Source organism: Stigmatopora argus, chromosome 11 (assembly GCF_051989625.1).
Source record: "Stigmatopora argus isolate UIUO_Sarg chromosome 11, RoL_Sarg_1.0, whole genome shotgun sequence".
Lineage (NCBI taxonomy): Eukaryota > Metazoa > Chordata > Actinopteri > Syngnathiformes > Syngnathidae > Stigmatopora > Stigmatopora argus.
Window position 1 is genome coordinate 1,829,266 of NC_135397.1, and position 13,985 is coordinate 1,843,250.

The 13,985-nt window shown below is 45.7% G+C and overlaps 1 protein-coding gene across 1 annotated transcript; it reads right to left on the reverse strand.

Moving 5' to 3' along the window:
• Positions 1-11,343: 11,343 nt before the first annotated feature.
• Positions 11,344-12,300, reverse strand: olig3 (oligodendrocyte transcription factor 3). Its single transcript, XM_077613710.1, has one exon. The coding sequence runs from the start codon at positions 12,274-12,276 to the stop codon at positions 11,344-11,346; it is 933 nt and encodes a 310-aa protein (XP_077469836.1). The 5' UTR covers positions 12,277-12,300.
• Positions 12,301-13,985: the final 1,685 nt, after the last annotated feature.

The window sequence follows — 13,985 nt, forward strand, 5'->3', positions numbered from 1 at the left end:
TTAGAGCCCGGCGCCCGTGCATTTTCCCCCTGGCTCGCTAGCTAGCTCGCTAGGCTTGCTCCCGACAATTTAGACATCCATTATACGCATGAACGCCTCGTCTCCTCCGCTCGGCGCAGATGCCGGCGGGAGCGTAATGAGATTAGCCCGTGGACAGGTTGGCGGCCAGTCGCTGTCACAACTACTCGCCTCTCCGCGCTAGCGACGCGCACCCGCCCCGACGCTTGATTGAGATTAATGAGCCAGGTAACGCCGTCCGCTGCCGTCAACCGCCGGCGCATCTGCGAATCGCCGAGTTGACTCGTTCGCTCGGCGAGCGGCGACGGGCCGGCGGACGGACGGCTCGAGATCACGTGGCTAATCGAGCGCTTCTTCTTCCGTCGGCGTCCTCCCTCGTCCAAAGCCGCCCCCCTTCTTTCCTCGCCGAATATGGACAATGACTGTTTGCATTTACACCACCATAAATCAGGCGTGCCCGTTGCCACGGAGCAGCTGGCACGTTTGCCAACGATTACTCGAATTATTAATCACGCCCATTGGTCACGGGCTTCAAGTCGGGGCGGCGGGAGACTCGCGCCCGCCGCGAGGGGGTGGCGGCCTCGGGCCGGGGAACAAAAAGCAGAAAGCGGAGGGAAAACATCAGCCAAAGCAACGCCGCTTGCTTCTCGGAGGTCCGTCGTTTAGCAAGAGCAAAAAAAATGACTTTGCCTTGCGCTATTCTCTTTCAGAATTCTGTCCCAAGTCCGAATTTCTAAGGTAGCCAAAATTCAGATTTAAAAGTCCCAATTTTTACTTTAAAGTCTGTCTCTTGGCCACCTTTTCTATTTTAACGTCTGACCCAGTAGCTTTGGATCTGATGCCAATCCGTTTTCAATTTTATTATCCTTATTGCGTCCAGTTTTATTGCCGCTGGATCGCCAGCAGATGGCAGAGACGGCCCATTTCAGTCGTGAGTTGCCGTGACTGTTTTCCCATTGAACTGGTTGCATTCTGACCAAAAAAATAGCTTCATGAAATCTCGTCAGGTCGCAGAAAAAGCTCCAATTTTTGAACGCACGTATTCTGCGAGTCTTGAAAAAGCCAGGCTCCAAAATGGCTGGCATTTAGATCAAAATTGGATTCCCGTAAAACAGGGGTGTCAAACTCTGGTTGGTTCGCGGGCCGCTTTAACGTCAACTTGATTTCACGTGGGCCGGACCATTTTAAATATAATATTTAGATTTTTTTTAATAAATGGATTAAAAGCCCTGAATATTCAATTTTTTATAGATCTAAAACAATGTTTATTTTAGCTTTAAAAAAAATATATTTTTAGATTTTACAAAATGATTTTTGAACTAAAAACACAGAAAAAATGGATTAAAAAAAATTACCAATATTGATTTAAAAGGGGGGAAAAATCAGGAAATTTAATATACATCTATACTCTTCATTTTAATTTGATCCTAAAACAGAAAGTCGGCATTCCTGATTTACTTTCCCGGGCCACACAAAATGATGCGGCGGGCCAGATTTGGCCCCCGGGCCGCCACTTTGACACGTGCCGTAAAAAACACTTAATTGTTGGACTATATGGACAATAATGCAATGGACAAACATCAGTCTATCCGCTTTTTCCGTCCTCATTAGGACCACGAGCGAGACAGAAGCCATTATTGCCGCCAAGTTTGGTCCAAAAATATTCAAGAAAGGTGAAAATAGCGTCCCGCTTTCCCCCGCCCGACCGAGCCATTATTCCAAGTGGAATTCCCCCGATACTCGTTTACACCTCCGGCGGCCCTCCGCTCGGCAGCTGGCCGCCAGAGCTCGCCCCGACGTACCTGGCTCGGGCGTCACGTCACGTGGCGAGACGCCAACTCCGGCCGGCCGTCGCCGTGTCGGACGTGAACGCGTTAGCGCCGTATCGCCTTCATGGGTGGACAGATGGCGGAAGGCGCAACGACGACCCCGAGGTCACTTGGCACCACGTCGGCGACCGCAACAGATGCGGTCATCGGGCGGGAACAAAGTAGCGGCTCGCGCTCGTGACTTTAACCGGGTGCTCGTAGGTAACGAGGGACTATTTGCGTCCGCTACAATATTAGTTATTTTTTTATTAAAAAAGGACTTTATGCTGGGAGCCATTTACCTGATTTAATAATACAACACTATCACCATTATGGAAACCCATAAGCGCTATATAGAATGAGTGGCGTTTTACTACACGACACGCATCAAGTATTAAATATTACATATTAACAAGACTAGAGATGCTGATTATTTCAGACAATTTTTTGTCGGACAGCTGTTTTTCACTTTTATATTTTCCAATACTGATTGAATTTTTCCTCTACAGCAAGGCTGTCAGACTGTTTGGTTCGGGGGACGCTTTAACGTCAACTTGATTTCACGTGGGCCGGACCATTTTAGATATAATATTTAGATTTTTTTAAATAAATGGATTAAAAGAACTGGATTAAAAGCCCTGAATATTCCGTTTTTTATAGATCTAAAACAATGTTTATTTTAGCTTTTATATATATATTTTTACATTTTACAAAATGATTTTTGAACTAAAAACACAGAAAAAATGGATTAAAAAATTACAATTATTGATTTAAAATGGGGAACATCGGGAAATTTAATATACATCTATACTCTTCATTTTAATTTGATCTTAAAACAGAAAGTCGGCACTCATCATTTACTTTCCCCGGCCACACAAAATCATGCGGCGGGCCAGATTTGGCCCCCGGCCCGTCACTTTGACACATGTTCTACAATCTACTCATTTCAAATGTTGTGGCTCTTATTGCTACGAATTTAAAAAAATGTAAAAAAAATTTGGGGAGGACATTTTTTTGTTATTAATTTCCTGATTCACTTAATTTTTATTACATAAAGATTTTTTTTCATTTTATATTTTATTTCAACTCAATATACTATTTAAAAATACACATTGTAATCCCTGAAATGCAAATTCAGGCAGATCAGAGCCACATGGCAACAGGCCCAGACTATCAGCCAATAGAAATAAAAGGAGCAACAACAAAAAAAGAGACCTTTTCTGAACATACCTGTCTTGATGACGCTTTGACGGATGACCTCCGCCCGCCCGCCTCGCCGTCCCTCCGCGCATGACACAGCGGCGCGGCGTCCCCCGGGCTGGCCCCGTCTTGGGGTCCGTCGGACAAAAGGCCCCCCCTTCCCGGCACCCCCCCATTGAAATAGGCTCCCCCATTCTTCCGTCGCCAGCGCCGGCCGGGCCTCCGGCGGGGAGGGCGCTCTCCGCTGGGCAGCGCCTGTTAATAAGCTGCTAATGAGGAAACAGACCTCTATTCTTTGCTAACATCAAGACAGATGGATGCACGTGACATGTTTGTTTTGGACTTCCCGTGGAGATGAAAGATAACAAGGCCGGCCGCCGTCAAAGTTTGGAAAGCCCGCATTTTGGCCCGAGGAATAGGCTCAAGACGAGGTGGATCAAATTGTTCCGTTTTTGTTGTTGTTGTTGTCTTTTTTGGAGACTTTGAATTAAACGATGGAACATTTTTTTGGATAAGCGTTTAGTAAACAAATTATTTTCACAGGGTCCGTTTCAGGTGGAAAAAGATGACGTTTTTAAATTGTATTTTTTGAGTTGGAAGTATTAACTCATTGGTTGTCATTGACGACGATTGACCATCCATCCAGTTTGACTGGGAGGACCGGCGGCTGGATTGGACGTCAATCGCCGTCAGTGGCAGTGAAGCGTGAGCATTCTGTGCCAGTCAATTGAAATGGATTTGAATAATTCTAAGGTATATTGCAAAAATGTCACATTTTTTGTAGCAAAACAAACTGACAGCATTAAAGTCAAGAAATTCACAGTCAACAGAGCTCAATTTATTACATTGGACTATTTTTTCCATTTTATTCACGAGAAGCAATTTTTTCAACAAAATGGTTGCAATTTTCTGCTGTGAAACTATTTATTTAAAATATTTTCATTACTCACCCTTCTAATATGGCTTTAACGTTTGATAACTTTGTTCGAATTGGGCGGAAAATGACATTTGGGCCTGCTAGTTTCCGCGTGCTCGTTATGGTCAAATCGACAAAACCAGGTGACTTGGACTCGATTCTTGTGCAAAAAGTCATTGATTTGGCAGCGTATGAATGAAGCTAATGCTAACTCTTCAATCCATGTCCACTGCCACGTCCCGAAAATGGGTTTGAGCTAATGAAGCTAATGCTAACTGGGAAGTGACTTTCTCCTGACCTCCTCCCGTGCGCTTCCTCCTCAGGCGGGCCGCTCCAGATGCGCTCCAGAGGGGACGAGCGCCGGCGTGAAAGGACGCCACCCCGACGTGAAAGGACGCCACCCCGTCCAGGAAGTGTGCCTCTTCAGTGTCCGCTCGACGGGAGGTCCGCCCCCCGGGTGGGAGCCGCCGCCACAGCCGGGTCCGTCTCACACAGGTATTGATACACGTACGCATATCCCCCCGGCCCCCCGCGGTAAGCGCGCCGACGGGCCTTTAGCGGGCTCCTAACGGGATGACCCCCCGCCACTTGGGCAAGGGGGGCGCAGGATAACAGATGGAGGCTGTAGCGGGGGGGGTGTCGAGGGCTTGAGTGACAGGTCTTGGTGGGGTGTCAGAAAGTGACAGCGCCGGCATCAGGGAAAGTGGCCTTGTTTTTTGGGCGGGGGGGATTGGATGAGGGGGGTATTTCATCTGAGACCCCCCCCCCAAAAAAACGCTAAAACGTCTCTTTAAATGCCAGATAAAAGCCTATAATTTAGTTTTTTGAATTTTTGGGAATTGCCTTAGTGAGGATAAAGTGGTTCAGAAAATGAATGAATTGAAATTGCTTTTATACGTACTTTGTTTTTAAAGTTAGTGTTTGAAATGGACCCAAACAAAGTCTAAAAGTATTATTATTCTTATTATTCCTGCATATTTCCAAACTGGATCCCTATGATTGTGTGAGCTAAAAGTACACGCCCACCCAAAACGATGACATGCGTGTCCATCACATCGGCGTCCGGTGCCACAAGGTGGGCCTGGGTAAACCCCCACCTCCCCTCCGGTCCTCGGGGGAGACATTAAGTACAAAGCGTTAACATCTGCCGCACATTACGGAGCCGGGACAATTTTGATTGGCGCATATGATCACACACACAGACGCGCTCTCAGCCCCCCCCCCAAAAAAAACACACACACATACCTAGTGTCACTTCTGCTTTCCTAGGCAGCGATAACGCCCCCACTTTGAATTGGTCCATTTATTTTTTCCTGATCTGACATAGAAATATCTCCTCAGATGTTTGTGTAGTATTGTATGCAAGCTGCTCAGTGTATTTCTGTTTTTAATTTGTATATATGTAAATATCCAGTGGTAAAGTGGTTTAGCACAGCTACCTCCCACTTCTGAGATCAAGGGTTCAATTCTGTTTTCTCCGGGTACTCCGATTTCCTCCCCCATCCCCAAAACATGAATGCTAGGCTAATTTAGCACTCTAAATCAAGGGTGTCAGACTCGGGTTGGTTTGTGGGCCGCATTAACTCGATTTTAGATATAATATTTAGATTTTTTTAATAAATGGATTAACAGAACTGGATTAAAAGCCCTGAATATTCAGTTTTTTATAAACCTAAAACAATGCTTATTTGAGCTTTTTTATTATATATTTTTAGATTTTACAAAATGATTATTGTACTAAAAACACAGAAAAATGGATGAAAAAATGACAATTATTGATTTAAAAGGGGGAAAATCAGGAAATGTAATATACATCTATACTCTTCATTTGAATTTGATCCTAAAACAGAAAGTCGGCACTTATGATTTACTGTCTCAGGCCACACAAAATGATGCAGTGGGCCAGATTTGGCCCCTGGGCCGCCACTTTGACACCTGTGCTCTAACTGGTCAGTAGATATGAGTGCGATTGGTCGTTTGTCTCATTGTGCCCTGCGATTGGCTGGCCGCCAATTCAGGGCTGCTGCCCGTAGTTAGCCGAGATAGGCTCTAGCACCCCCCAACGATTATTGTGAGGATAAGCGCGACGGAAAACGCGAGAATGAATGTGACGGACGATCTGGTTTTGTTGGAATACGGCATGTGAATGTGGAAAAGAAATTTTGTAGAATGGTGTTGTTTTGTTGGGACAAATGTCATTTGATTTAGTCCAGAAACGCCACGGCGTGTGGCCATATTTGTGTCGGCGTGCCAGCTCCGGCCGGGTCTGGCAGAGCGCTGGGCGACAGTCTTGCTCAGCGGGAGCGGTGTTGTGACAAAATGAAACACGCTTGTGAGGAGGTCCAATCCGTGGCGCAGCCAAGAACGGACATCCAGCATGAAGACATCACTTGCCCTTCCTGTCAGGAGAAAAAAAAAAACATTTGACTTTAGATTGCTTTGACCAAGTGGCCAACTAACGGCGCCTTGCCAGTGAAAAGTTGTTGACGATCACACGGGAGACCCAAAAAACATGCCTATTCCGTTTTGAATGTTTTGTAAAGTCGAGAGGTCGAAATAGAAGATATTTAGCATTCAATACATCCGAAATGGTTTTTCACTTGAGTCGTAAGCCCTCTGCCGGAATCCTTTGGTTTCTACTATGCAGAGGCAAACTGTTACTGTTTGTATTTAAAAAAAATCAGTGATAATTTGTGGATGTTTTTTTATGTTTGACTTTATTGACAATTTTATATGAAAAATCCTAAATGCCGTATTCACAGTAAGAGAAGCAATGTATCATTAGCACTAGCCGCTAACATAGGCAGATAATGAGCAACGTACCCCCCCCCCCCCCCCCACACACACACACATACACATACACACATACAGACACACACACACATACACACATACACACACACATACACACACACATACATACACACACATACATACATACACACACACTTTTTCGCTGTATGTATATTTCTCCGCGTCTGTTTTTCCGGCCTCATTATCCCCGAGCGGCTGGTCGCCGCAGACAGATTCCAAACATGCGGCGGCCAGAGATCCGCCCGCGTGCTAGCACACGCGCGAACCTCGCTTGAGGATGTGGGACACTTGCTTTTGGGCCGTTTAGGGCCAGTTGGAGCCCGGCAGCGGGGAGGCCACCGACCACTAAGGCTGGCTGCTACGCCAAGCCTTTACGACCAAACGCCATCTGTCAGTCACTGTAGGAGGAGGGCAGGCAGGGATGGGTCGCCCCACTTGCTCGTCGCGCGTCCGTCCCTGGAAAGTGGGATCGACCAGTCAACGGTTTGCGGGATTTTCGTACTTGGTTTAGTCGCTCGAGTAGTTTTTCATCTTAAGCCAAGGATGTCAGACTCGGGTTGGTTCGCGGCCCGCTTTAACGTCAACTTGATTTCACGTGGGCCGGACCATTTTAGATATAATATTTAGAATTTTTTAAATAAATGGATTAAAATCTCTGAATATTCGTTTTTTTATAGATCTAAAACAATGTTTATTATAGCTTTTTTTAAAATATAATTTTTAGATTTTACAAAATAATTTTTGAACTAAAAACACGGAAAAAAAATGATTAAAAAATTACAATTATTGATTTAAAAAGTGGAAAATCTGGAAATGTAATATACATTTATACACTTCATTTTAATTTGATCCTAAAACAGAAAGTCGGCACTCATGATTTACTTTCCCGGGCCACACAAAATGATGCGGCGGGCCAGATTTGGCCCCCGGGCCGCCACTTTGACACATGTGTCTTAAGCGGTGTGTGTAGCCATCGGCGCTAAAATAGTAGAAATGTTTAGAGATGTTTGACATCAATTTATTTGCTCGCCGTGTTTGATACTTATGATTCAGGAATGTGCTTTATTTAAAGGATACCTTTTTATACGGTGTTTTATAAAGTTTTTAATGATAAATGCCTTTATCGTCATTTTAATACTATCAGGAGAACCCGGTCATAAGCCGCCCTCACCAAATTGCACCAGAAAATGAGTAAATACTTTTAATTCAATAAATACGTTTTAAAAGCGGACTTTTCCTGCCTATTGCGAACCTCTAAAATGCCCAAATTCCCTCGCCATTAAAAGTGAATGAGGCTGTAATATGGTCTTTATTTCCCCCCAAAAAATGAATACGGTGACCTATAACGGAATTTCCAGAAGATCACCCGATAACAAACTAGTTTCTCAAAAATCAATTTGTCACTCGAATGTGTCACTTGCACTTTTTCGTCACATTTACGGCCCAAATGACAAATTCTTGTTGACGCGGGAATGATTTTAACGTCGCAGCTGGCGTCTTTAAGGAGCATCTTGGTCTTAAATAGCACACCGCGCCATCCATAAATAAGAATTTTTTTTAGCGCATCACTTGTTGACGTTTTAATTCCTGTTTCTTTTAATAGGTCCAAATCCAAAACGCCGCTTTATTATTATCATAACAATACGCGACAGTGGCGAAAAAGCGTCCCCGGGCGACGCCGCCCCGCCTCGGCCGGACAAAAGGCAAAATTGTCACCGTTGCTCACGCCGCAATTAACATGCAAATGAGCACTAATGGCGATGGCGACGCGCTCTCGTGATGGAAATATGTTCGCCGTTTTGCGGCCTGGACGTCAGCTGAGCGAGGTGGGGGGGGCAGGGTTTGGAGTATTTTCTCCCCTCGGGCGGGGGCAGGTGCAACGGCCCCCTTGCGCACTTGGGACGAAGGAGCAGGCGTTTGTTAATCAGCCTGTCACCCCCGACAGTCAATAAGTTATCCCCTCAACTGCTTTTGTTCTAGGCTTTATTCACACTCAATTCACTTTCTCCCAAATGCTCTCAGGCACACACACACACGCTCACACGCTCACACGCTCACACACACACACACACACACACACGCTCACACACACACACACACACACACACACACACACACACACACACACACACACGCATGTGAACCACTGGCAGATGTAACCCCCAAACACACACACACACACACAGCAAGTGAACCACTGGCAGATGTAACACCCCCCAAACACACACACACACACACACAATTGTGTGTATGCATACTCATGTTCTATTTGGATAGCTACTATTCACTTTTTGGGTTGCCACTTGTCTTATAATTCCAAGCAACCCAATTTTTAAGACAAAAAAACAATTTTTTTGTCTTATCCAATCAGAAATCGGGCCTGACTCACCAAACCAAAAATCTAGCCACCCGATTCCGCCGGTTTGCCGACCGGCGGTCAGTCGAGCCCCTCCCTCGTTTCCCTCATTTTCCATCGGTGGCTAAAACACGCGCTGTTTGGCGGCCCGGGCCGAAGAAACACGGAACACGGGCCGCCTTGGCGGTTGTTGGCCCCCTAATTAGGCGGAATTAAGAAGTATTCCTGCGCCCATTGAGGAGTCCATTTGCTTTGAAAGGCCAGCATAATAAAGCTTAAGTCATTACTAAGCAGCTTCCCTCGACAACATCCGCGCTCAAAAGGCCGTCGGAACTCGCCGCCTATTTACGTCCCATCTGCCGGGAGGCGCACACACACACACACACACACACACACACACACACACACACACACACACACACACACACACACACACACACACATGCGCAACTCATTCCTAAAGACAAAAAAAAGATGAAGTCTTTCACTGCTTCTCAAGTCCCAGAAGGCCTCCTCTCTCTTCTTCTGCCTCCCTCCATTATTTCTCTTAATCTTCATTTGCATGAGCCCCCCCCTGGTTGCCCCCCCTCCCCGGTCGCCCCCCCGCCAAAGCAGAAATGGTTCTAATCCTCTGCTTTTTAGCACGGTGTAATCCCGCCACCTCTGTGTGATGTCATTCTCCCCTTGTGGGTCCCACATGAACAATTAGCTTGTAATCTGCACAAACATACATTCTGTCATTGCAGAGATGAGATGTGGGGAGGGGGGTCACCGGGGGAGGGGGGGGCACCCATGGGACCCCATGGACAAAACACTCCCTAAGGTGGATCAAGCCTCTAACCAGCTTGCATTCATGCCAGCGCCCCGTTTTTGTTTATTTTGCATATTTTTTTCAAATGAACCAAATGTTGCGTATTTTACAGTCGTTATAACTTCTACTTTTAGCTTGTTTGCAATACGATTTGAATAGTTCCATTCTATTATTTCATTTTTTCCCCCCAGAAATCATGTGGCTTTAGCATAGAAAAAGTAGTCATTAATTTTAGGATCAGATGGAATTTACTCATTTGTTTGTTTATTGCCACCCTTATTATTGAATTGAGTTGAAAGCTTTATTGTCAATGTAGGTAAATACATCATTTTTATGTTAACAAGATGCATTTCAGGTTTTGCTTGCTGGATGCTAATATGTTAAAAAAGAAAAAAATCCTTTATTAGGAACTGTTTTTTAATCTTAATTTGATAAGAAAAAGCAGTTTGGAAATTGAATGAACGAATGAATTCTATTTATTTAATAGGAATGTTTTTAAAATGCGTCTTGCAACAACAGAAAGAATTTTAAAAAATGTAGCTTTTGTTTTTTTTAAATAGATAAAATAGGCCCAATCAATTTGAAGTGTTTTTCAATTTAGTACAAAAAATGCAACAAATGATAGTAATCACGTGACATTTACAAAACATTTTTAAATTCATCAGGTGTACTAAAATGATCTTTCTAGAACACAAAAAATGAATTTCCTATGCTGCAGGCCCAAACTTTTAGGGATGCATAATTATTTTTCCCCCGTATAATTTAATATAAATGCAATATGTCCTTTTTTATACACGTGCCATTTTGTAAAATATCTCAAATGTTCCCGAATGAGAGAGTAAGACATCAAATGCGATCCATAATTTTGGTTTTATTGAAATGTCAACCAGATCCTCTGGGTGATAATAATAAATATTTCATCGACAATGTAAAAAAATAAAGACACGCAGTCTCTGGGCATAACAAATTCAGCAGAACGTTCCAGCATCATGCGCGGGCGCCAAAAAAAACAAAAACACAAAACCAATCAAATGACGACAGCCGATGTTTTTTTTACGAGCCACGATGAACAAAAAAGTTCAATGCCAAAAAAAAATCACCAATCACCGTCGTTTGCTACATTTTTTCTTCCTTGCAAATGTCACTTTTCCGGCGTAAATCCTTGGTACAAGGCACAAAGAGCATTCTTCATTTTCACAAAATAAAGAGAACCAAAATGTTCATGCAGATTTTTTTTTCCCGGTTAATTTTTTATTTAATTTTTTGACCTTCAAGTTTTTTGAAAGCGTCGATCTTTAGCGTAGCGCCGGTCCTTGGTACAAGGAGAGAATTAAACACGCACGAGAAAAGAAAGGATAACATGCACGAATCCGCCATTTCGTCCAAAAGTCCACGTTTTTTTGGGGTGGGTGAGGGGGCATCATTTCAGGGCGTCCTTGGCCTCCCCCGTGAGTCTCGTCAGGCCGGAGGAGGTGATGGGGATGTGGCTCGGAGGCGGGGGCGGGGCCGGCGCCACTTGGCAGATGGCGCACGGACACGGCAAGCCGGCCCAGTGCTGGAAACCCGGGCCCAGCTGCAGGCTCGGCGGCGGTGGCGGCGGCGGCCCGCCGGCGCCCGGGGAGCCCTTCATCATGGGGTGCGGGGCCCGGATGGAGGCCAGCGTGGGGAGGGCGGACGACGGGGTGGAGGAGGACGAGGTGACCGACGACGATAGAAGCGGGTGCACCTGGTGGGCCTGGTGGGCGGCGGCGGCGGCCGCGGCAGCAGCGGCGGCCGCCGCCGCCGCCCCGGGATGCGCCACGGTCCCGCAGTGGAAGGCCGAGTGCTGCCCCCCGTAGATCTCGCCCACCAGCCGTTTCATCTCGTCCAGGGAGCTGTTGAGCATGAGGATGTAGTTCCGGGCCAGCAGCAGCGTGGCGATCTTGGACAGCTTGCGCACGGACGGCCCGTGCGCGTAAGGCATGACCTCGCGCAGGCCGTCCATGGCCAGGTTGAGGTCGTGCATGCGCTTGCGCTCGCGCCCGTTGATCTTCAGGCGCAGCTGGTACATTTCCTGCTCCGTCACCTGCTTCTTCAGTTTGAACTTGTTGCTCCCCAACCCGCCGTCCACGCCGTCGCCGCCGCCGCCGCCGAGGCCGCTCTCCACCGAGGACGAGGACGCCACCGACTTGGCGTCGGACGTCTTGCCGCTCGGCGTGGAAGAGGAGACGGGGTGGTGCTGGTGGTGGTGGTGCTGCTGTTGCAGGTGCGCCTGAAGGTGAGGGTGGAGGTGGTGGAAGTGATGCTCTCGGAGGAACATGGCGTCCATGTCCGGGGAGGAGGCTCTGCTGCTCGGGCTGGAGTCGGAATTCATTTTATGGACGGGCCTCCTCCAGGCTTCCTCCCCTCTCTCTCTCTCTCGCCCTTTCTCTCTCTCTTGCTCTCTCTCTCTATCTCTTTCTTGTTTCTGACTCGCTCTCCAGGCTCACCCGGGTTGCCTTTCTCGCCTTCCCGCCCGTGTGCCGGATCCGGGAGGTGTCCAAGGCTATTTATACGGGCGGCCACACAAAAGCCACTTTGCTATTCATAACGCCTTGTTAGGAGGGAGGATGACGCATTCGAGAGATGCTCCTCCTCCTCCTTTTTTTTTTTTTTTTTTTTTTACGGGGAGGAGGCGCGCTCGGACCGTCCCGCTGACCGCCGGGCGCATCCATTGTCAGGACATTTTTGGGGGGGCAGGCTACTTTTATTTTCACGCCAACGTGCACATTTTCTCGTCTTTTTGGGACACGGGGTTCCCTTTTACGCATGATGCTCGTGCACAAAAAAAATGCCGTTTTTCTTACGATTCGCATGATGGAAAGTCCTAATAAATTGAAAATATTGCGTGGAGGGGAAAAAAGTCAGCCGCATTGATTAACTAGAGGGGGGCGGGGTCAAGGTTTTCCACAAAGGGCCTCGTGCGGGTTTTCGTTCCAACCAATCAGAAAGAGAGATTTTCAATATGTTTGCAATTTGATGCTCGTTTCAGCTGAAATCTAGCATGGCTGTCGTCAGTTGATACATATTTGCGAACGACTTTTCAAACTTTTTAACCGGTACAGTGCAGTGAAATGTGTGAGTCCACAAAAATGAAAAAACAACAGCGAATTCATTCATTCATTTTCCTTCACGCTTATCCTCACGAGAGTTGCGGGGTGCCGAAGCCTCCATCCCTAACGAAAAGTGTCTTCCCGTTTTTACGGAATCTCGCCCACCTGTCCATTTCACTGTCAGATGGTGCATTTAGGGACATTGCGTAAAACATAACACTTTAAACATGAACAATGTTTCTGCCCTTAACAATCGCAAATGAAATTATTTTTTCCAAATATTTTTTTGGTAGTAAATAAAATATATTAAATGTAGATACATGTGAAATTTTATTAATTTTGACTTTGCCATATTACTAAAATATTGTGTAATATTCTGTTAAAATATGTAAAAATGATGCACTGTAAAACAAAGTCACATTCATGTGTATTACACACACTTAAATTTTAAGTGTTTTGTTATTAATTAGTCATGTTTCCTAAGGGAAATCCTAATTTCTCATCCAAAAACCCAATAATATTACCAATAAATTAATTTCTACTTTCACTAAACCTTTAATTTAAAAATTAAAGGCATACCTGGCAACCCGGTAAATAACCTTACATTTGTAAGGTTATTTACCGGGTTGCCAGGTATGCCAATAGCTGTCTATGCTAAAACATGCGCCCTCAATGCCCTTGGAGGACTAGTTTGGACAGCCTAACTTTAACCCTTTATTGGCCAAGTGACAATTTTTTTGCTCATAAAAAAATAATAATAATAATTTAAAAAATATATATTTGACTTAGATATTTCAACATATCTTGCGACTATAGTTAAGAGTTTGTCCTGCCCATTTCTCCTGGCTCTCTTTTGATATATCCGTCTGTTGGGATCTCATCTATGCACAAAGTAGCGGCGCCGGCGGGGTGCCCGTCCAAGAAGGAAAACGAGTGGCGGCGATGCTGTGCACTCTGCTGGCCATATGGCAGCGTGTGGGCGCGACCCTCC